Source organism: Pleurodeles waltl, chromosome 2_1 (genome assembly GCF_031143425.1).
Source record: "Pleurodeles waltl isolate 20211129_DDA chromosome 2_1, aPleWal1.hap1.20221129, whole genome shotgun sequence".
Lineage (NCBI taxonomy): Eukaryota > Metazoa > Chordata > Amphibia > Caudata > Salamandridae > Pleurodeles > Pleurodeles waltl.
The window spans coordinates 46,937,186-46,960,179 of record NC_090438.1 but is presented as its reverse complement, the minus strand read 5'-3'; the positions used below and the strand labels follow the sequence as shown (position 1 = coordinate 46,960,179).

Genomic DNA, 22,994 nt, shown 5'->3' with positions numbered 1-22,994 from the left:
CCTTGTGGCGGCCTTTCACTTTACTGGCACTTTCCAACCTTCACCACCCCCTTAAGTTGTGCCTTTACCAGTGTGATGCTATTAATTGTGTTTGACCAATGACTTTGTGTTTCACCACTGCGCATATTAGTTGCTCAATGTTCACCAGTAGCACATTATATGTTTTGTTCAGTTTAGCTGCCTATTGGCTTCGACATGGCATTAGCCATTACATTTTGTATTCAGTTTAGCTACCTATTGGCTTTGACATGACATTAGACATTACATTTGATATTTAGGTTAGCTGCCTATTGGCTTTAATGTGGGGTTAGACATTGCAGTTGAGACATTGCAGATGAGCTGTGTTTTTCCACATGATAGACCAAGCAGTGTTCTTCACACCAGACCTTCGCTGATAAGAGCACATAGATTTTGTGTTTACCTCGCAATCCAGTCTGAGAAAGAGGAGCTCGGGAGAATTGGTCACTCTCCAGGTTTCTTCGGTTCTCACACTGAGTTTGCTTTTAAGGATGACTCTGGCCTACAGCAGAGATAGATTGAATCTGCTTGACTTCAGACAGGAACGGAGACGTCAGTTGCCTGTCTCCCGTTTGGGTAGAAAATCTCTTTCTTGCAGTTGACCGGAGTCATCAACTTGCAGACCCCAGAAAGATGAAGCTGAATATAGGCCCTACAGCCTTGCCCATACGGTGATGAATTTTGACTTTTATGCTTTGCTTTGAAGTTATGCTATAATATAATCACATATATTTGCTATGTACATTGTAACTGAGAGGTACTTTGATATATTTTGCTTTCATTACTGCGACTACTTTTGAACTTGTGCTTCCAATCTACTAATTTCGTCTCTCAGGAACCTCGTGGTGGAGAATTAATAACAATAAATGTCTTCTTTAAACTCAGAAGTGCATTCCAGAGAGGTTCTGTAAGCTCGGTTATGAGATAAGAGCAGGAAAACAGAACATTTTGGCTTAGTCGTCAGTTTTCAGAGTCGGAATTGGAGTTTAAAGTGCACTGTTTAAAAGTGTGATTGTTTTTTGTTGTTTAGAGAATTAAAGAAGCACGGCAGACCATGTTTGAAAATGCATGTGAAGTTAAACTGCCTTATGGTGCTGTGAGAAACATGTTTTCTTGTTTATCAGGACTGTGTGAGTCTTCCGGTGAGTGCTGTGATAAAGCATATTTAGAAAATGTGCCTTTTGAAGGAAATGATGTTCCTTTTGTTCTTGACAGAAGGGTTTGGATACTTTTATCTGCTTACAGAAAAATGCAGGAGAGATGTAGGCAGTTAGAACATGAAAATAAGAATTTACCTGAGCAAATTAGCGAGAACACATTAATGCAAGATAATGCTGAAATCTATAAAACTGCTGTTTTAGAAGAATCTGGCTTTTCCCATTCCAGTAATGAGGGGGTTAAGACAGCTGTGGGCCAGTCTGAGCCTCCGTGTGAGCAGAGCATAGAGCAAAACACCCCGCATTCCTTAACTGATAACACTGAGAACAGAGCTCAGAATGTTATTTACAGACCACTTCTGCAAAGAAAAATTCATTCGGACATGGCAGTAGTACCGTCGCAAAATGTGCAGTTACTGACACAAGTAAAACAAAAGATTTTAGAGTTTCTTACTGTTTGCACTAAGCAAAAGACACAGAGTTTCATGAGCTTGTTTGATTTTTGGAAACAGTATAGCCCTCACCTTAGTGAAATCTTAACACTTGGGTATAAATTAACCAGAAAAAAACATGGGCAGCTGCGCGCTTCAAATGAAATAATTCAGACTTTAGGTTTCTGCGCAGTGCAAGAGGGAAACACTGATTTACATGTAAATCAGGAACAGGGGAGGACGAGAGTGCCCCTGGAACTTTGGAGTAAGCTTTTGACTTGCTATCAGTGGGTGATGAGTTCACCTAACTCTCACAGTTTAGGACAGGCACAGGAAGCTAGTATCATACACTGGATCTGGTACATGCAAGGCAGGGCTAGAGTCACTGCAGCCCTACATGAACAGGTGTCACAAGCCCCTTTTCAGGATGTGGAGAGGGTGCAGGGAGTACCACAGGTAAATGAGTCACCAGTGAAATTGAGTGCACCATTTGAATTCGTGTCCCCTGAGGATAAAAAGCGTGTGTGTTTGACTAATGATTACAATCCAGTTACTGAGAAGTGGTTTTCTAGCACAGGAGAAGGAACAGCGTTGTACAATGTGTGTCAGACTTTAAAGCAAGAGCTGCTTGAGATGTGTCATTTTTACACTGATTCTTGGTTCACTGCCAATGGTTTCGCCGTTTGGTTTTCCACATGGCTTGTACATAACTGGTTCAATTCCCTTGCAGATGTTAATGAGAAAAATTCAGAGTCTGAAGTGTCCACCCAGAATTCTGACTTAGTGGGGATGGCTAAGTGGGTGCACCAGAAATGTGGACAGCTAGGAGAAAAAGCCACTTACAGGTGGGCAGAGATTAGAGAGATGCACATTACCCTAGATTTGATCAAAACTGTGGTTGTGCCTATTTGTCAGCACGCACAACAGCAATCTGTCCCACAAACAGTCAAAGATCAGTTGGAGAGAGGAAAGTTACCAGGACAGATATGGCAAATTCATCAGGTTTTTGGGGGAGTGATTTCTGCAGATTACCAAGGAGAAATCAAAATTATGCTGATAACTGGAAAAGAATCTGATTCATTCATACAAATTGGAGACAGAATGGCCCAACTTGTCAAAAGTGCAGTGACTGGAGGTTTAGTAAAGAAGGAGTCTGCCCCAGCCCTTCTGACAGTGCAAGGAAAGGGAAGCTGTGGTGCAGCAGATAAGAACCTCAGTGCTGAGGTGTGGGTTGAAGCCCCAAATGACCCTCCAGAACCTGCAGAAATCAAAACAAAGGGCCCTAAAAACGTCCTGCTGATTATAAAACAGGGAAAGGAAGAGGAAGGGCACATTTCAGATGACAAATGTTATTTGCAAGAAAAGTCATACTTTTTTCTTTTGCAGATCCTACCACGTTTCGCCACTGACCATGAGTGTGCCGTGTGGTCTCCCTTCGGGTGTGTGCGTCTGGGGTCGGGGAAGGGACCGAACCGAACCCCCAACCTGAACCTGATTGATTAAAGTACAGACCCCATGGATCCATTTTGCGCTAATGGCGCCTTCAGTTCAAGTTCAACTTTTTTGATTACATTCTTCCACTGGAACTAAGCAACCTTAACAGTTAACTGTCTGTGTTTTTTCGTATGGAACTTACATTCCAGCAAACCTTTCAGGTGGACCGTGCACCTTTACATGAGTAGAACTCATGCTACATCAAATTGCTAATTTAGAGACACTGTTCAATCAGACTATATAAGTTTCAGTTTTTTCTGTGTAGATGTATCTGATGTGAAAGGTTATAAGATCAATATGTTAATCCACTTCCATTGCTTTACAGTGATTGCTTTTATCATTCAAATCTGATTTACTTATAATGTTTTTTTTTTGTGTTGATATTGTTGATGTTTTTATCTTTGTTTGGAATAAGAGGTATGAAACAAAAATTCATTGGCCATAGGGTGGAATGTGATGCTATTAATTGTGTTTGACCAATGACTTTGTGTTTCACCATTGCGCATATTAGTTGCTCAATGTTCACCAGCAGCACATTATATGTTTTGTTCAGTTTAGCTGCCTATTGGCTTTGATATGACATTAGACATTACATTTGATATTTAGGTTAGCTGCCTATTGGCTTTAACGTGGGGTTAGACATTGCAGTTGAGACACTGCAGATGAGCTGTGTTTTTCCAAGCTGTGTTTTTCCACATGATAGACCAAGCAGTGTTCTTCACACCAGACCTTAGCTGATAAGAGCACGTAGATTTTGTGTTTACCTCGCAATCCAGTCTGAGAACGAGCTCAGGAGAATTGGCCACTCTCCAGGTTTCTTCGGTTCTCACACTGAGTTTGCTTTTAAGGATGACTCTGGACTACAGCAGAAGTAGATTAAATCTGCTTGACTTCCGACAGGAACGGAGACGTCAGTTGCCTGTCTCCCGTTTGGGTAGAAAATCTCTTTCTCGCAGTTGACCGGAGTCATCAACTTGCAGACCCCAGAAAGATGAAGCTGAATATAGGCCCTACAGCCTTGCCCATACGGTGATGAATTTTGACTTTTATGCTTTGCTTTGATGTTATGCTATAATATAATCACATATATTTGCTAAGTACATTGTAACTGAGAAGTACTTTGATATATTTTGCTTTCTTTACTGCGACTACCTTTGAACGTGTGCTTCCAATCTACTAATTTCGTCTCTCAGGAACCTCGTGGTGGAGAATTAATAACAATAAATGTCTTCTATAAACTCAGAAGTGCATTCCAGAGAGGTTCTGTAAGCTCGGTCATAAGATAAGAGCAGGAAGGCAGAACAACCAGGGAAACCAGATCTTGCCTTAAGCCACTGCTTTGTTGGTGTCCATGCGTGGTCCAAAATGTCATCATCTGTGCTTTATATCTTGTCCTGAAGTAAACAAATTCTTCAGCAAAGATCTGTAGGTACCCCGGCAGGAAGCGTTACATTTTGGACCAGACTGGCATATGAATACACATTGTATTGCTTGTGTTTTGCATCTTAGTAGGGAAATATTTTCTATGGTTTGGAACTTACTACATCTAGATTGGATTTATGTCCCGATTAAGTCGTAGGTGACCCAACCAATCATGACAAAACACGTGTTGGCTACGCTGTTATGTACAAAGAAGCTTTGCTACAATCAAGATGTTATAACTGCTGATCTGTTATGATCAGGGCGACACTGGATCTGAAGACAAGGACTACTAATAAAGAATTATTTGACAATATATGGACTTATATATGCAGAATAATTTCTTGGTTGATCAGTGTTTTCTTTTGTTGTTTTTAGAAGCTTTGTGCTTCTCATACAGAGGTTTGTGGTGATCCCTTTGTCCTTCTTAGAGCACCCTTTCTGGTTGTGTATTTTCCATTAGCAATTGGGTTTGAAAGGTTAGCGCCTTCTTCTCCTGACCACCCATCTCGTGCTTCTGCATATGATGGTCATTCCACTTGAGGCAGTGGTTCCCAACCTGTGGTCTGGGGACCCCTGGTGGTCTGCGAAGCCTCCTCAGGGGCTCCGTGACCCCTTAGAAAATTAAATAATATTAACAGATTAGGTCTCCAGCTTTCAGTAATGACTCACTGGGGGGGTCCCCGAATTCCAATAATGATTGAGTGGGGGTCCACGGGTTCCAGTACTGATAAAGTGGGGGTCCACAAAAGTCCAAAGGTTGGGAGCCACTTCTTGCCCCCGCACCCAGCTTGATAACATGCCAAAAATGTATAAATGTGCAACCAATGGGGTGAGGATTGTGCAAGGATCCAAAAGATTTGTAGATTGCGTTACAGGATCAAGGTCTCTTAGCACCAGTTTCTCTTGCATATTCTTTTGCTACCTTTTAGGCATTATACTTTATTTCACCTTGCTGTGCTTTTTTTGGAAGGGTGCCTTATTAATACGTACCATATTGCTAATACTTGTGTTTTGTTTCTTATGGTGAGCGTTAGTGATGCTTTGTTGTAGTGCCTGGTATTACAGTTTAGCTCCTGTTGAAGCGAGGAACTGTCTCAAATGTTGGTGAAGGGATTACATTTTGGACAGCGCTGACAGCAGGGAGGGGAGGCGCTGAGCTTGTCCGCAGCTCTGCTCCGCTGGGATCTTATCTCCTGGGCCTGAATAAACAAACCATACGCACTTCTCGTCGTTACATTCAATTATCTGTTTCTTTTAAGGCAGCCGTGAGGCAAACACGTCCCATCAATGAATGTAGACAGCAGCCGGGCGACTCCCGGAAGAGCCGTGCCACCCAGCGCCGTTTCCCTCTCGGAGGCGCCATCTTGGACGGTCACTGGCCCGCAGACGGTCAAGCTAATGAAGGCACTGAAAGATCTGAAAATGATGTCCTGTTTTCCCAATCTTTCGCAGAGCAACAATTAAACATCTTCTACTGTTAATCTTAATAACCCTCTAAAAAGGAAGCACATACAATTATCTAAAAAAAACTTCTGAAATATTCTGTAATCGTTTTTCGTGGAGAATGATCTTGCACACACTACTCCGTTATTATTTTGCCGTTGCTGATTGGGCCGAATAAAAGCCACGACGCGTTCGAACAGCTGTCTTTCGGTAATGTTCCCCCGGCACACTTAGAACAAGAAAGTTATGGAGGTTGAAATAGGAGTAGTCCCTTTTCTGTGTCTGCCTCCCACGTCCCTTTCCCACGCTCCGTCCCTCGGGTGACGCCATTGCGCAGCGTCAGCTCTGCCGGGATATGATTGGTCGGGTGCTCCCCTCCGTGTCAGTTTTGAAAGTTGGCGGTTAATCTGAGTCCTCCGGTCCGAGGCTGAGCGCGGAGCGGGGCCTGGAAAATACGTACTGAAGCCGGGGGACGGAGAGGAGCCGCCCGGGGGTAGAGGCTCCGGTGGACAGAGAGGCGGTGCCTGCCAGTCGAGGAGTCCTGCTGCGCTTGGAGCAGGTACAGAGCGTTGGGTGGTGCCGGGGACCCCGGGGGGAGGCTGACGGTTCGTGCCGGGTGGTCCGAGGGAGCGAGGCGGGCAGCACGAGGCGAAGGGCCACTGCCACCAAGGAGGTACCCCTTCCCCGGGAGAGGAGGGGTGGTTACATAAGGCAGGCGGTGGGTCACTGGTGTACTGATATGTAAGTGGCCGGGGGGAGGCAGGGTCTGGCCTGAGGCCTGTCCCGGAGGGAGGGGGCACTCTGTATATCGTGGGATACACGGCCTTGAGAGGTCAAGGTGACTGTCCCGGGTTAGTGGTGGCGTGAGGGACTGGGGCAGGGGAAAGTGTGGGTGCTTTGTAGATGTGTGGGGAGGAGAGTTCCCACTCCAGCAGCGTAGGACAGCACAGGGGCCGGCAGCAGAGGCTGAGCCATTGACACCTGGTGGAGGGAGGAGTGGCTGCAGTGGTGGTGCTGGAGGGAGGAGTGGCTGCAGTGGTGGTGCTGGAGGGAGGAGTGGCTGAACTGCTGGTGCTGGAGGGAGGAGTGGCTGAACTGCTGGTGCTGCAGGGAGGAGTGTGCTGCACTGGTGGTGCTGCAGGGAGGAGTGTGCTGCACTGGTGGTGCTGCAGGGAGGAGTGTGCTGCACTGGTGGTGCTGCAGGGAGGAGTGTGCTGCACTGGTGGTGCTGCAGGGAGGAGTGTGCTGCACTGGTGGTGCTGCAGGGAGGAGTGTGCTGCACTGGTGGTGCTGCAGGGAGGAGTGGCTGCACTGGTGGTGCTGCAGGGAGGAGTGGCTGCACTGGTGGTGCTGCAGGGAGGAGGGGCTGCACTGGTGGTGCTGCAGGGAGGAGGGGCTGCACTGGTGGTGCTGGAGTGTGCTGCACTGGTGGTGCTGGAGGGAGGAGTGGCTGAACTGCTGGAGGGAGGAGTGGCTGCACTGGTGGTGCTGGAGGGAGGAGTGGCTGCACTGGTGGTGGAGGGAGGAGTGTGCTGCACTGCTGGTGGTGGAGGGAGGAGTGGCTGAACTGCTGGTGGTGGAGGGAGGAGTGGCTGAACTGGTGGTGGTGGAGGGAGGAGTGTGCTGCACTGGTGGTGCTGGAGGGAGGAGTGGCTGCACTGGTGGTGCTGGAGGGAGGAGTGGCTGCAGTGGTGGTGCTGGAGGGAGGAGTGGCTGCAGTGGTGGTGCTGGAGGGAGGAGTGGCTGCAGTGGTGGTGCTGGAGGGAGGAGTGGCTGCAGTGGTGGTGCTGGAGGGAGGAGTGGCTGCAGTGGTGGTGCTGGAGGGAGGAGTGGCTGCAGTGGTGGTGCTGGAGGGAGGAGTGGCTGCAGTGGTGGTGCTGGAGGGAGGAGTGGCTGCAGTGGTGGTGCTGGAGGGAGGAGTGGCTGCAGTGGTGGTGCTGGAGGGAGGAGTGGCTGCAGTGGTGGTGCTGGAGGGAGGAGTGGCTGCAGTGGTGGTGCTGGAGGGAGGAGTGGCTGCAGTGGTGGTGCTGGAGGGAGGAGTGTGCTGCAGTGGTGGTGCTGGAGGGAGGAGTGTGCTGCAGTGGTGGTGCTGGAGGGAGGAGTGTGCTGCAGTGGTGGTGCTGGAGGGAGGAGTGTGCTGCACTGGTGGTGCTGGAGGGAGGAGTGGGCTGCACTGGTGGTGCTGGAGGGAGGAGTGGGCTGCACTGGTGGTGCTGCAGGGAGGAGTGGCTGCACTGGTGGTGCTGCAGGGAGGAGTGGCTGCACTGGTGGTGCTGCAGGGAGGAGTGGCTGCACTGGTGGTGCTGCAGGGAGGAGTGGCTGCACTGGTGGTGCTGCAGGGAGGAGTGGCTGCAGTGGTGGTGCTGGAGGGAGTAGTGTGCTGCACTGGTGGTGCTGGAGGGGCTGCACTGGTGGTGCTGGAGGGAGGAGTGGCTGCAACCAGGGTAGGGACCGACTCCACTCGCGATGGAGAACGTGGGCACTGGGCCAGGTGTAGAGGAAGCTAGATGAAGGAAGGAGGGACTGTCGTAGGGAAATGTGCGTGGGAGAGACTGACCTGGAGGTCTCGTGACTGACCTGCAGGTTGTGGGGCAGTTGATAACAAACTGGAGGTGCTGACTTGGTCAATTGTTATGGTGTCCCTGTCCTTTTTGGGAAAAAACGTCCAGCGTGTGTGATGTTACTGAGCACTGTCTTCTCGCCAGCTGTTTCATTGGGATATGGTATGATTTGTGGTTTTATGGTTTCTAATTGATTTGCAGTGCTGCCTCCACCCCTTAAAATCCATGGAGTGCTTGTTTGAGGTGGCTGGTTTAGAGCTGTGCTACAAATGAGTATTGTTGGTCACTCTTAGGCTGTAGCTTTATTTGTTGGGTCGTTCGAGATCCATCCTATTGACATCATCTTTTTATTTATTGTTTTTGTATACTTTAAGTCAGTGGCTGGGACGTATTGACTTGACAATAGATTAATCACTTTCCAGGTTCATGTTTATGGCTGCTGCTTTGACCGTGTAGTCCATGTTGCGTCCTAAGGTCGGACCTATCTCCCCAGTCACTTGCATCACCGTGATGTGCTTCTAACTTAGTTATATACCATCACCCTTGAATTCTTTGTCATAGCAGAGCTTGTTAATGAGTTCTGGATCTTTGCCAGGTGTTGAACAAGGCTCTGCCCGTCCGTGCCAGCCTGATAGTTAAATATGCACGAGCAATCCTGCCATAGGCGTGAGTCATGTCATTGGTGTTCTGCTTTATCTATACATTCCTGACGTTTATTGATTGTTATATCACCGCATGATTAAGACTCTTTAGCTTTGCCATTTCATGTTTAGGGAAAAGTGACACCTCCTTTTTTTGGTTCTAATTTGACTTGACTAAAATACTTTTTTGGGGGGTGAGGGGTTGTGCGAGTACTGCCTGCTTGAAGGTTGTGAGAGAGGTGCAATGTAGAACTGCTACAAGATAAACATTTTGAGACGTTGGTTATTGTAGGAATGTGCCCCTTTCCTGCTTGCTCACTGTGGATTTTTCACCTCTTGATGGACCCTATATTGTTCCTGGCTTTAGAACTCTTTGCACCTTACCCATGCTCACTAGTAGTGAAGTGCCTGTACTCCCCATTTTAAGATGTATAAATTGCCATTTTTCTAATTAGTATATTTAACTTGCCTTGACAGGTAAAAACTTCACTTTTAAATATTAAGTCATCCCATGTAGACCATACAGCCCACTAGGTAGGGTGCATGATATTTAAAAGTAGGGCATGTAGAAATTCAAAGTTAGCATGTTACAGTGACTATCCCGTAAAATCTATTTTAACTGTAGGAAGGTTGCTGGCCTACAGAGAAACACTTGGAAGTAATAGTAAATAATAATAGTAAATGCTAGAACTGTACCCCAGGAAAGGGACCAGCTTGAAGAATAATTAAATCCCAATTTTTACGTTGTTATAAATTCAATGGCGAAGTTTTTTTTTTTTTTTTTTAAATAAATAAGGAAAATTAACTTCTAGAAAGTTTCTCTTTACCCACCTGTACTGTTAGAAGGCTAGCTCTCAGGCAGTGGTTAGCCTTGAATAGGTGTGAAATGCCTTCCAGGCGCATACAACAGGATGAGCTCCATTGGCTGAATTCCAGAGTTCACCTGAATTTGCAGGGCGGTGGCATTGGCCTCCTTTTGACAGTAGTGTCAAATCCTGTTCAACAGATCGGTTGAGCCACGTATAACGTTTGGGACACACTTGCGAGAAAGAGAACATGCCACAACAGTTCTTCCATATTCACTGGTTGCTGACGAGCCCTCATTCTTTTACCAGACATCTCTTTGGGTTTGTTGTTGGTTCAGTGCCTGCTTCTAAATGGATTTTAGTGTTAGATGTGAGAGTACACTGGGGATTTCCTTATGACTGACTGACCTACATAGCTCGAGTTTAGCATGAATGGTTGATTTTTGCCGTCTTGAAAATGCCTTGACACGTGATGTTTTGGCCCTGGCTGCAGTAAGACAAGAAGGAACTGCTGCAATTGTGGGTAGGTTAACCCCTAGGAACTTTTTACCCTAATGGTTAGGGTGTACCTAGGAGTTATTTCAACCCACTAGCTAGTGCCAGGCATGAATGTTGACCCGGATGTTGGCTTCTGCTTGACACTCATTGAGTCTCTAAGTGCTTCCCCTGAGGTTCTGGGGGCTTTAGACATGCACTCCTGTGGTGGACGAGGACTTGCATAACTAAAGTCAGAAGGTAAAATCTTTGACCAGGATGAAACTGGTTAGTGTATCCAACCCGTACTTCATTGTGGTCCGCCTCAAAATGTTTTTAGGTTCCGGTCTAACTTGACCATTGACTGTCAATGGGTCTTTTTGGTACTATTTCCACATAAAACTTTCACATCTCCAGTTCCGCTTATTGGATTATTGTCATTTTGGTGTCAGTTTGTTTATTTTCTCTATTTTTCTAATTCGGTTTGGGATTTTTGTTTTGTGTATTGACTTTATTGCTGTTTTGCTACTGCTTATATACTTCACACATTGTCGTAAGATAAGCCAGGTAGCTCTGTGCCATACAAACCTGGACTTTGAGCTCAGGTCAATTTAGTGACTTTGGGGGTTCACCCTGACCAAGGTTGTGATTATTCCTTGAAGTGGACAGTTGTCCACCCCAAATAATTCAATTTCTCACAGTTGTATATTGTGGTTTGGAATGTTCACTGGAGTCTGTAAATGTCTAAGTATTCCATGTACTTCCAGTGTGAATGGATAGGAAGAAGGTATGATGCTATCTAATTGTTGGTTAGTCGTTGGAGGGCTGCTGGGTGAAGTGACTTTATCTCCTTTTAGTGGTCCAATTATGTGGAATTTTTTTTTATTAACCGGAGTGTGGTTTGGGGATTGGTGTTTCAGGATGCTCTTCTTGGCTAAGCTTATGATGTTTGTTTTGCGCATCACTGCTTTTTCTGCAAGTTTCTTTCTTGTTGTTTTTTTTTTTTTTGTGCCCAGATGGAACCATTCTATAAAGGATATTTGTCTTTTTATTGCAACACTTTGCTGTTTTCAAGAAACAGCAAGTGCTTTAGAGTTCTACACCTTTGCTCATGTCAGATCGAGGTGCAACATGCTGAGTTTGTAGTTTCAGCTTTAGTGGATTGTGTACATTTCTTAGGCGGTTTAGTACCAATGACATCACCCAGCTCTCCTGAGCTAGAGTCCACTGTGGTTTGCACCCTTCCTGGACTCCATAATGACGCTTGCAGCCTCGGACCCCCAGATCGACAGTACTCCTGGACAAGGAAACCTGATGCCAAAGGTCACACCTGCATTCCTTGCCCCTGGGCCTTGGAAAAGACCAATGGTGCACCTCTGTCCTCGAGCAACACACGTTAGCAGTGCACCTGTTGGCTGTCCCCGACTGGCCCTTCAGCCAGAGCCAGCAGCCTAAAGCCACGGAGATCAATCCCCATTGAAATACATTGGGCACCCGATGCCATACTACACCTCTGCACCCGGCTGCCCGTAGTGACCTGTTGTTGTGGTCCGGACCCTTGCCTAGTACTCACCTTAAGTCTACAAAATTGGTCCTGTGAGTCATCGTAAAGTGCTTGTTTGCTGAATGTGTTTTCCTTCCATAGGCTAACACTGAAGAAATCTGACATTGCACTGTTGATTTTTGCAAGTGAAAAGTATTTATTTATGCTTAAAAACATACTTACCTTATAGCGACGTCCTTGGGTTCAAAATTATATATAAAAAGAACTGTTATTTTTCTAAATTGGTCTCAGATTTATTCTTTGAGTGTCTCACTTATTGCTTCTGAGTACAACAACGTGCTTAGCACTGTTCTCTGATAAGCCTAACTGCTTGCCCACACTACCACAAAATAGAGCATTAGTCATTTCTAGTTCTGCCTCTACAAATCAATTGGGGATCCACTGGATTCTATGCACGGTGTACTTCTTGTTAGTGCACCATATAGAGAGTCAGCTTCCTACAGTGATTAACAAGAATTGTGGAGTGCAAGTGATGTTTACTGGGAGTCCATGTGGTATGTTACTAATGCCGCCACACCTGTGTTTTTTCACAAAGTTGCTTATAATTCATTATGCTGATGTTGGCTCTGACCATGTTCGTAAAGCAGGAATTACTGTAGGAGTTAGTCGTCTGATGAGAGGACTACAGAGTAGGTTGGAAGGGCTATTTAGGGGGTTGGTGACTGAATAAATGCTGGTTTCAGTGCTTTAGAATGCTTGTTTTTGATTCTTCAGGTGTGCTGCTCGAATCTGTGATGTATTTGAGGCTCTTGTGGCCAAACTGTGAATGAATTTTGGAGGCTTTTCTATGTCACTCATGAATGCTTCTCAGAGGATATTGATTGACAATTGTTGTGGACGTCCTCTATTTTACTTTGGATCTGACTGTATGTGTATAGTAAGGTCTCTTAGGTGATTGGAGATGTTTGCAATGGGGAATGCCCAGGATGAGTCTGGCAGAGGTGTTTTGGATGTGCCGTAGTTTCTTCAGGCTTTTTTGGGTTGTGCCGGCATAGTAGGTGTTGTAATAGTCAAGTCTGCTGGTAACCAGAGCATGGGTTATGGTTTTGCGGCAGTGTGAGAAAGTAGCCTCTTTCTAGCCTTGTTACCCCCACTTTTGGCCTGTTTGTGAGTGTATGTCAGGGTATTTGCACTGTCTCACTGGGATCCTGCTAACCAGGGCCCAGTGCTCATAGTGAAAACCCCATGTTTTCAGTATGTTTATGTGTCACTGGGACCCTGCTAGTCAGGACCCCAGTGCTCATAAGTTTGTGGCCTATATGTATGTGTTCCCTGTGTGGTGCCTAACTGTCTCACTGAGGCTCTGCTAACCAGAACCTCAGTGGTTATGCTCTCTCATTTATTTCAAATTGTCACTAACCGGCTAGTGACCAATTTTACCAATTTACATTGGCTTATTGGAACACCCTTATAATTCCCTAGTATATGGTACTGAGGTACCCAGGGTATTGGGGTTCCAGGAGATCCCTATGGGCTGCAGCATTTCTTTTGCCACCCATAGGGAGCTCTGACAATTCTTACACAGGCCTGCCACTGCAGCCTGAGTGAAATAACGTCCACGTTATTTCACAGCCATTTTACACTGCACTTAAGTAACTTATAAGTCACCTATATGTCTAACCTTTACCTGGTAAAGGTTAGGTGCAAAGTTACTTAGTGTGAGGGCACCCTGGCACTAGCCAAGGTGCCCCCACATTGTTCAGAGCCAATTCCCTGAACTTTGTGAGTGCGGGGACACCATTACACGCGTGCACTACATATAGGTCACTACCTATATGTAGCTTCACAATGGTAACTCCGAATATGGCCATGTAACATGTCTAAGATCATGGAATTGCCCCCTCTATGCCATCCTGGCATTGTTGGCACAATTCCATGATCAAAGTGGTCTGTAGCACAGACCCTGGTACTGCCAAACTGCCCTTCCTGGGGTTTCACTGCAGCTGCTGCTGCTGCCAACCCCTCAGACAGGCATCTGCCCTCCTGGGGTCCAGCAAGGCCTGGCCCAGGATGGCAGAACAAAGAACTTCATCTGAGAGAGGGTGTGACACCCTCTCCCTTTGGAAAATGGTGTGAAGGCAGGGGAGGAGTAGCCTCCCCCAGCCTCTGGAAATGCTTTGTTGGGCACAGATGTGCCCAATTCTGCATAAGCCAGTCTACACCGGTTCAGGGACCCCTTAGCCCCTGCTCTGGCGCGAAACTGGACAAAGGAAAGGGGAGTGACCACTCCCCTGACCTGCACCTCCCCTGGGAGGTGTCCAGAGCTCCTCCAGTGTGCTCCAGACCTCTGCCATCTTGGAAACAGAGGTGCTGCTGGCACACTGGACTGCTCTGAGTGGCCAGTGCCACCAGGTGACGTCAGAGACTCCTTGTGATAGGCTCCTTCAGGTGTTGCTAGCCTATCCTCTCTCCTAGGTAGCCAAACCCTCTTTTCTGGCTATTTAGGGTCTCTGTCTCTGGGGAAACTTTAGATAACGAATGCAAGAGCTCATCCGAGTTCCTCTGCATCTCTCTTCACCTTCTGCCAAGGAATCGACTGCTGACCGCGCTGGAAGCCTGCAAACCTGCAACATAGTAGCAAAGACGACTACTGCAACTCTGTAACGCTGATCCTGCCGCCTTCTCGACTGTTTTCCTGCTTGTGCATGCTGTGGGGGTAGTCTGCCTCCTCTCTGCACCAGAATCTCCGAAGAAATCTCCCGTGGGTCGACGGAATCTTCCCCCTGCAACCGCAGGCACCAAAAAGCGGCATTACCGGTCCCTTGGGTCTCCTCTCAGCACGACGAGCGAGGTCCCTCGAATCCAGTGACTCTGTCCAAGTGACCCCCACAGTCCAGTGACTCTTCAGTCCAAGTTTGGTGGAGGTAAGTCCTTGCCTCACCTCGCTGGGCTGCATTGCTGGGAACCGCGACTTCTGCAGCTACTCCGGCCCCTGTGCACTTCCGGCGGAAATCCTTTGTGCACAGCCAAGCCTGGGTCCACGGCACTCTAACCTGCATTGCACGACTTTCTAAGTTGGTCTCCGGCGACGTGGGACTCCTTTGTGCAACTTCGGCGAGCACCGTTTCACGCATCCTCGTAGTGCCTGTTTCTGGCACTTCTCCGGGTGCTACCGGCTTCAGACGTCCCCTCTCTCTGCTGGTCCAATTTGCGACCTCCTGGGCCTCAGCAGCGTCCAAAAACGCTAACCGATTTGCAGCTAGCAAGGCTTGTTGGCGTTTTTTTGGCGGGAAAACACTTCTGCACGACTCTCCACGGCGAGAGGGATCCGTCCACCAAAGGGGAAGTCTCTAGCCCTTTTCGTTCCTGCAGAAACCTCAGCTTCTTCTGTCCAGTAGAAGCTTCTTTGCACCCGTAGCTGGCATTTCCTGGGCATCTGCCCATCTCCGACTTGCTTGTGACTTTTGGACTTGGTCCCCTTGTTCCACAGGTACCCTAGATTGGAAATCCACAGTTGTTGCATTGCTGGTTTGTGTCTTTCCTGCATTATTCCTCTAACACGACTTCTTTGTCCTTAGGGGAACTTTAGTGCACTTTGCACTCACTTTTCAGGGTCTTGGGGAGGGTTATTTTTCTAACTCTCACTATTTTCTAATAGTCCCAGCGACCCTCTACAAGGTCACATAGGTTTGGGGTCCATTCGTGGTTCGCATTCCACTTTTGGAGTATATGGTTTGTGTTGCCCCTATCCCTATGTTTCCCCATTGCATCCTATTGTAACTATACATTGTTTGCACTGTTTTCTAAGACTATACTGCATATTTTTGCTATTGTGTGTATATATATCTTGTGTATATTTCCTATCCTCTCACTGAGGGTACACTCTAAGATACTTTGGCATATTGCCATAAAAATAAAGTACCTTTATTTTTAGTATAACTGTGTATTGTGTTTTCTTATGATATTGTGCATATGACACTAGGTGGTACTGTAGTAGCTTCACACGTCTCCTAGTTCAGCCTAAGCTGCTCTGCTAAGCTACCATTATCTATCAGCCTAAGCTGCTAGACACCCTATACACTAATAAGGGATAACTGAGCCTGGTGCAAGGTGCAAGTACCCCTTGGTACTCACTACAAGCCAGTCCAGCCTCCTACAGGCAGTCCTTTGGGATCCATTTGTAGATCTTTGTGGATGGTCCCAGGATGAGGATCGCGGTCTTGTCAGTTGAGCATGAGGCAGCTGTCCTTCATCCAGGTGGCGACGGCTTTCATCCTGTTGTGGAAATTCTTCTTGGCAGGAGTAGGGTTTTCGGTCAGTGAGATGATCAGCTGGGTATCATCATCGAAGGAGACTATGTTCAGCTGTGGTTCCTGACGATGGATCAGAGTGGGGCTGTTAGAAATTAGGTCTTTGGTTGCCAGTCGAGTTACCCCCTGTCCAAGCAAGGACCCTCACTCTAGTCAGGGTAAAGGAGAATCATCCTCAGTTAACCTCCACTCACCCCCTTGGTAGCTTGGCACGAGCAGGTAGGCTTAACTTCAGAAGCAATGTATAAAGTAGTTGTACCACACCGCCAGTAATACAGCAAAAACACTTCTAAATGGGCACCGCACCAGTTTAGAAAAATAGGTAATATTTATCTAAATCAAGCAAGAAGAAAAAGACAAAAATCTAGCATACACAAGTCAAGCTATGAAGTCCAGTCTTTGTTGCTTTTCACAGGCAGAAGCATCAACTGCAGGATAGCCCAACAAAGCAGTCACAGGTAGGGCAGCACTTCTCTTCAGCTCTTCTCCTTGGCAGAAGTTCCTCTTGATTCCAGAAGTTATCTAATTTTCAGGGGTTTTGGATGCACTACGTTTTCCCCTTTCTGCCTTTGAAGTAGGCAAACTTAAAAGGAAAGTCTCTTGTTTGTAAGATCATGCCTTGGCCAGGCACCAGACACACGCCAGGGGGTTGGAGACTGCATTGTGTGAGGGCAGGGACAGCCCTTTCAGGTGTGAGTGACCACTCCACTCCTCTTCTCCCTCCCAGCACAGATGGCTCATCAGAATATGCAGGCTACACACAAGCTCCCTTTTTGTCACTGTCTAGAAGAGAGGTGCGACCAGCCCAACTGTCAAACTGACCCAGACAGGAATCCACAAACAAGCAAAGCCATAGAATGGTATAAGCAAGAAAATGCCTACTTCTAAAAGTGGCATTTTCAAACACACAATCCAAAAAGTTAGGGGAGACCATCCTAAGGATACCAAGTCTTACAGGGGCTCATACCCATTTTTGATAGACCTGTATACTGTCCGGCCAAAGGAATTTACTGACTAAGGATTCACCTAGCTGAAGAATTGGCACTGTGAGGGAATCTGTTTTAGGGGGTTTTGGAGGGTGTAGAGGTAATTGCTAGGGCAAACGGGAGAGCAGCAACTGTCGGATGCCCCACTCCACAGGGAAGGGGAAGACTCAACACGTGGAAGCAATACCTTGGGGAGATAGTTTGCTCTAGGATGCCCCCTTATTCTACAGGGGGCTGGTGGCATAGATGTAGGTTTCTCTAGTAAATGGTGAGTGTTTCAGCAGTGTTAAATATCAATTTCCTTTCTGTTTAGAACTGATGGGTTTATTTTAGCTTCTTGCGCTCTATTGGCAAGTCAAAGTAGCTTGCCCGACTTGTCTCCCGAACCTGATCTTATTATTGATCAAGTTTTATATGAAGCTCTCTTCTGTGAAGTATTATTATTAGTATTTTTATTAGTATTATCATTAATATTAGTTTTATTAGTATTAAGATTAGTATTAAGATTAATATTACTATTATTTACTATGTATTTATTATTAATTAGTGTTTATTACTATTATGTATTTTATTTTTTTGAGGAGTCTCTAGAAAATCTTTCTGGTCTTGTTCCTGAAAACAAAAAACATTCCTAGACCTTTGTGAACTAGCAGCTCTGTGACTCATCTGCCAGTTTCAGTTGTGATGATCAATTTGAGGCATGCAAGCTGATAATGGTTCTTACTAATGACCTGATTGTAGATGCTGGTTGTGTCGGTGGCATGAACTTTAGTTTGACCGTTAACTTCATTCAGCACTTGACTATGCATGCACCCGGCTGTGGTTGGTACTATATTTTCTCCAGTTTTCATTTAGGTTATACGCAAATATCCTTGGTGTTCATTGGTTTAATTTATCCCCCAAACCTCTGGGATTTCAGTGGTCTATCTATTACTATCAGAATTAAATTTGTTGTTGCCTTTTTTTGTTTTTGTTTGTGTATTTTGTTTTGTAAACCTTTGCTGAAAATATCTAGATCTTTCTGTTTTGATAAGGCACTGAATGGTAAACATGTATGTTTAACAATACTTGACTTTTTTGTTGGTTTGCATAAGCCGGTCTTAGTAGAAACTCAGCTGTTACAGACGGAGGTTCTGGTTGCTGGTGTGAAACAATACGTGGACCTTGCTTTGCAGTCATTGGTCGGCGTATTTCTGGGCCTGTAATTGTTTATGCAAAAACCAGGCTTTAAATCGGGATTTGCATTTTATGCCAAATTCATTTGATCTTTTTCCAGTTTGTGCGATCCGCCATCCCCTCTTTCCTTCCATTGCAGTGTAACTTCAGACTTCTTGGGAACAACAGATTCTTGTCTAGAATCATCTGTTGCCGGCAGACCTGCAGTATGTGTAGCCCTGCAGCTTATTTACAATGTTGTACTGATTAGGGAGATCAGTGCTGGTCTGTTTGTCGCGCCCAGCAGTCTTCAGAAGCTGCCTGTTGCATAGGAAGTTAAGTTGAGGGTATTGAGCTCCACCTCTTGGTTGTAGTGTGGGGTGTGGTGTTTTTTTTTTTTTTTTTTTTTTTTTTTTTAAACTAGCTGCCCTGTCTCCTCCTTCTATCAAACCCTTCTAGAATTGCCTTTGGAGGCCGGTCTGGTGGATCACTCTGCTCTATCTTCAATCTCTTCAAGAGAATAGGTTGGCATTTTCGTATGGTACCTGATTATCTGTAATTATTTTGTTATTTAGAAAAAAGCATTTCCGTGGGTACTGTGCCTCACTGCACTGGCTTCAGGATCAGCACAGTGGACACAATTTAAAGTTGCCTTGGATAGGAATCTATTCTGTTGGTCATCAGTGGCTGGAGATGTCTGGTTTGTTACATGGTACATAGACTCTGTTGATTTGTAGTAAAATGAAAGTGGCCTTTATCTTAAAATAATGCAAGTCCGCAACCCTCGCTTGGGCGTTGTGAAGGGTAACATGAGCTGTTCATGCCGGTAACTGTTTTGGCCTTAACAGGCGGCTGAGATTGAGGCAGTGGAATATACAGAGTGCCTGATCATCCTTGCCAAATAGGCTAGCTAGTTTCTCCTGCCTTTTCAGTAAAAAAAACTGTCATCAGATGTGCTGGAATGACTGTGGACCTCGCACAAATAATAAAACTTGTTTGCCAAATGGGAGGAATTAGCAATAGCTCACTTAGGACCTGCTGATATAGTATAATAGGCCACACTGCCCAAAGAAAGTAGTCTGCTTACTGGATATGTCCTTTGACTGCTCCGTTGTAGAAATGTGCATCGAGGGTGCATTCTAAGATGGTAGATCCTTGCGGAAAACAAGCTGGAATGCTACATTGAGTCCATTTGGGTAGACCTAAGTATCTGAAGTATGAAGCTCAGTGAATCAAGGTGATGGAGAAACCAAGCAATCACAGAGCAGTCTTAGCTTCTGTAATCTGGTCTTCCAGGTCTGCTGCAGACTGACTTGGGCAGTCCAGGCCATGCAGATTCTATCAGTGGCCCCTGTTCTAGAGCACAGATTTGGGTTGGAAGAGGGGCTGAAAGTACAGAAGATCTGGGATTACCCAAAAAGCAGTTCCTTTTTTTGTTTTGTTTTTTTGGCAGGGGGTGAGAAGGGGAGAGGTTTTGGCAATGAAGAGTGTGGCATTGGGAGGAGCTGGCAAGACCCCATTGTTGAAATGGTAAATTGGTGCACTCTCGCGGTTTACGGTAAGGGGTAGACCAAGACAGTCCATCAATGCTGTCACAATAATAATGGTCTGCACTTGGTGCATACGTGAACTGACAGTTTTGCTTTAATGTGACCAGAGGCAGTCCTGGCACTGAAATAAATGCCAGCCAGCCTCTATAGACACCTAGGCCTATATTTATGGGAACGTGGCGCAGTGCAATAAGTCACTTAGCTGCACTGTATCACTGGTAAAGGGATGGAATATGCTAGATTTAAGGCACACAGTGCGTTCCTGTCTCCCCCCTCCCCCCCCATCCCCCTTGCGCTGGCGCACAATGGCCTGCCTAGCTCACACACAGGCACCCTTGCACCATGATGCATGCAGGATTGTTTCTGTGTAGTAAGGGGCTCCTTCTAGGCATAGTCCTCTATCTATGTGGGCTGCAGAATGCATTACACATAGAAATATGAAGTAACAAGGAGAAATAAAGTTATTTCTCCTTGTTGCGCCTCTCCTGGGGAGGTTATCTGTTTGGTGAATTCTCAGGTTTGGTAAGTCTGGAAATGAGTGCAAAACCATGGTAGTTTCATGGGAACGCCTCCCTTGAGCGGAGTAATGCGACAGTGTTTTGCATTGCATTACTCCTATTTTTGGAGTCACTCAAAACGATGCAAAGTGGCTTTGCATGACTTTAAAAATAAGACCTGGAGAGATTGTTTGTCGTGCATGCACCACAATGCATGGTGCAAGGATTGCGCACACAGCTCGTAAATATGCCCCCTAGTCTTTGTTCTCCATTCAGGGCCTTGTATAGTTTTTCACACGCACTCACTGTGTGGAAATGGAAAACATTCACGTTGATTATGTGTAGATGGGAAGCTTTAGATCCCTTTTTTTATTTTTCTCTTGTTCTCTGAAATATGATCCTAGTTATTCAGGGAGGACTGGACAGTGCAGCACTAGAGCTACTTGAAGGTAATTTTTATGAGTTACTGTACCTGCCTCTTGTGTTGTCTGGTACCACACGTTGGCAATGTGTATGATTTTTTTTTTTTTTTTTTTTTTTTTTTTCCAGGCAGACTGTTGTGATTATTGAACTATTGCTTCTGGTTTCTTGACTGGCAGAACAGCATTTACAAAGCTGTGCTTGTTTTAGTTTTGAATATTTGTAAATTTAGTCTGTTGCCTTTCGCAAGAACAAGTCCAACATGTAATCGCTGTGCTGTTTAAGGTACTGTTTATGAAACATTGATCTGTCACATTGTCCAAAAACTGAATTTTGCATCACCCACGCTGACCCAGCCATTGTGAAGGAATCTATAGGTTAGGACAACCTTTATTGTGGCATACAGATTTGCTAATCCGGAGATTATATTTCTTGTGGTGTGTTGCCTTAAATTAGCGGTCTGAAGAAAGTTAAGTCATCAATCTCCTGGAATTCCGCTTTGTCTTTCTTTCCTACTAATGAATGTATTCCATCTCCCCCCTCCCCCCTTGGGTAGTCCTGTTTGTATATATTTCACTCCCTGTAGTTCATGCCTAACAGTTCTTTAAATTCCTAGGGAGACCATTGGGGAAAATAAAATGGGGAAGGAAGATGGGATTCCAGTCAAGGTGGCTCTCCGCTGTCGACCCCTTGTCCCCAAGGAGATTAATGAAGGCTGTCAGGTGTGCCTCACCTTTGTTTCCGGCGAACAGCAGGTGAGTGAAGACGCAACCTGCTTTGATTCTTTACAGATTCTCAGCCCAGTGGATGGTTGACCTCCAAGTAGCTTTTGTAATTTCCTACGCCCGTTACACTCCGACTGTTTTTGCTATTGTGACGCCATGTATATATACTTTGAACGCCTCCCTGACTGGAGTGAACTTTGTTACAGTCCCCATGTTTAGTATAAAATATTCCTCTATGTCTGACCCAATTCCACCCTGAAGGTTTCATCCACCAGTCAGTTCGGAGGGAACCGCCACTAGAAAGCAGGCGGAGGGGACAAGTCCCAGGAGTATCGGCGAATGATCTGAATATGTGCGTGGCAAGATCTCACAATCCTGGATCTGGGAGGCCAACTGCCTCTAGCATAGCCAGTAGTCAATACAGGTTTGTATATCTTGCACTGCTGAGTAGTGAGTATAACCTGGAAGCGTCTGGTACTGATGGGGCTAGACGTCCACCAACCCCTCCCATTCTAGGATCGGATTAAGGGCCCGAGCTGCCAGTGAGGGTCATATCGGAACCTGGTCTTGATCAGGGTTCAACACACAATTTAGATCCCCACCACAGATCTGCTGAATATCGGCCCATTGCTGTAATCTGGCACTGAGGGTGTAGTAAAAATTAGCATCATCGTAGTTCGGCCCTGAATACCCACTACCAACAGTACGCGGTTCCCTATAATACATTTAGCCACCACACAGCGGCCAGCTGGATCTGCACATACCTCCTGCAAACTAATCCTTGTCCCTTTCTTATCCCAAATAAGTAACCCCCTTGCGTGCGTCGTGAAGCCAGATGCACAGACCTGCCCCTGCATCCTTCATTGCAACAAATTGCCCCCACCTGGGGCCAACTGTCTGTTGAAGGACAGCAATATCTAAAGTGTCGATGCAGATATGCCACCACCTTGCGGATCTTGCGATGTTCATTTAGCCCACGAACATTCCAAGTGAGCAGCCATAAGGACCTAGCTCCTACGCGCTGTTCTGTGTAGGAATTTTCAACGTTAGACATATAGTTGTTCAATAAACGCAACATTGACGCTTACATCGTATACCCGACAAACAAGTCCCCTGCCATCCAGTATTGCACCCCAACTACCCACTCACGCTCGTTTGTTTGTTTTTTTTGGTTTGTTTTTTTTGGTTTGTTTTTTTTGGTTTGTTTTTTTTGGTTTGTTTTTTTTGGTTTGTTTTTTTTGGTTTGTTTTTTTTGGTTTGTTTTTTTTGTTTATTATTTTTTTTTTGTGTGAGGCTATGCTGCATGGATACCAAAATCTGTTTGAAATCTGCTTTGGCCTTATTAGAACTGCAACTTTGACTGACTGTATCCTGTCCGACTTTCCCATTGTAGTGCCACC

The 22,994-nt window shown here is 45.9% G+C and overlaps 1 protein-coding gene across 2 annotated transcripts in view; it reads left to right on the top strand.

The window, feature by feature from the left end:
• Positions 1 to 6,349: 6,349 nt before the first annotated feature.
• The window catches only part of KIF4A (kinesin family member 4A), a 147,715-nt gene continuing 131,070 nt past the window's right edge, over positions 6,350 to 22,994 (top strand). Inside the window, exons 1-2 of one of the 2 annotated variants that reach the window (XM_069209661.1) lie at positions 6,350 to 6,524; positions 21,486 to 21,624. In XM_069209661.1, the coding sequence (XP_069065762.1) occupies positions 21,508 to 21,624 (117 nt within the window). In that variant the 5' untranslated portion in view covers positions 6,350 to 6,524; positions 21,486 to 21,507. The remainder of the gene's footprint in view (positions 6,525 to 21,485; positions 21,625 to 22,994) is intronic. The other variant, XM_069209667.1, reaches the window with a different exon arrangement.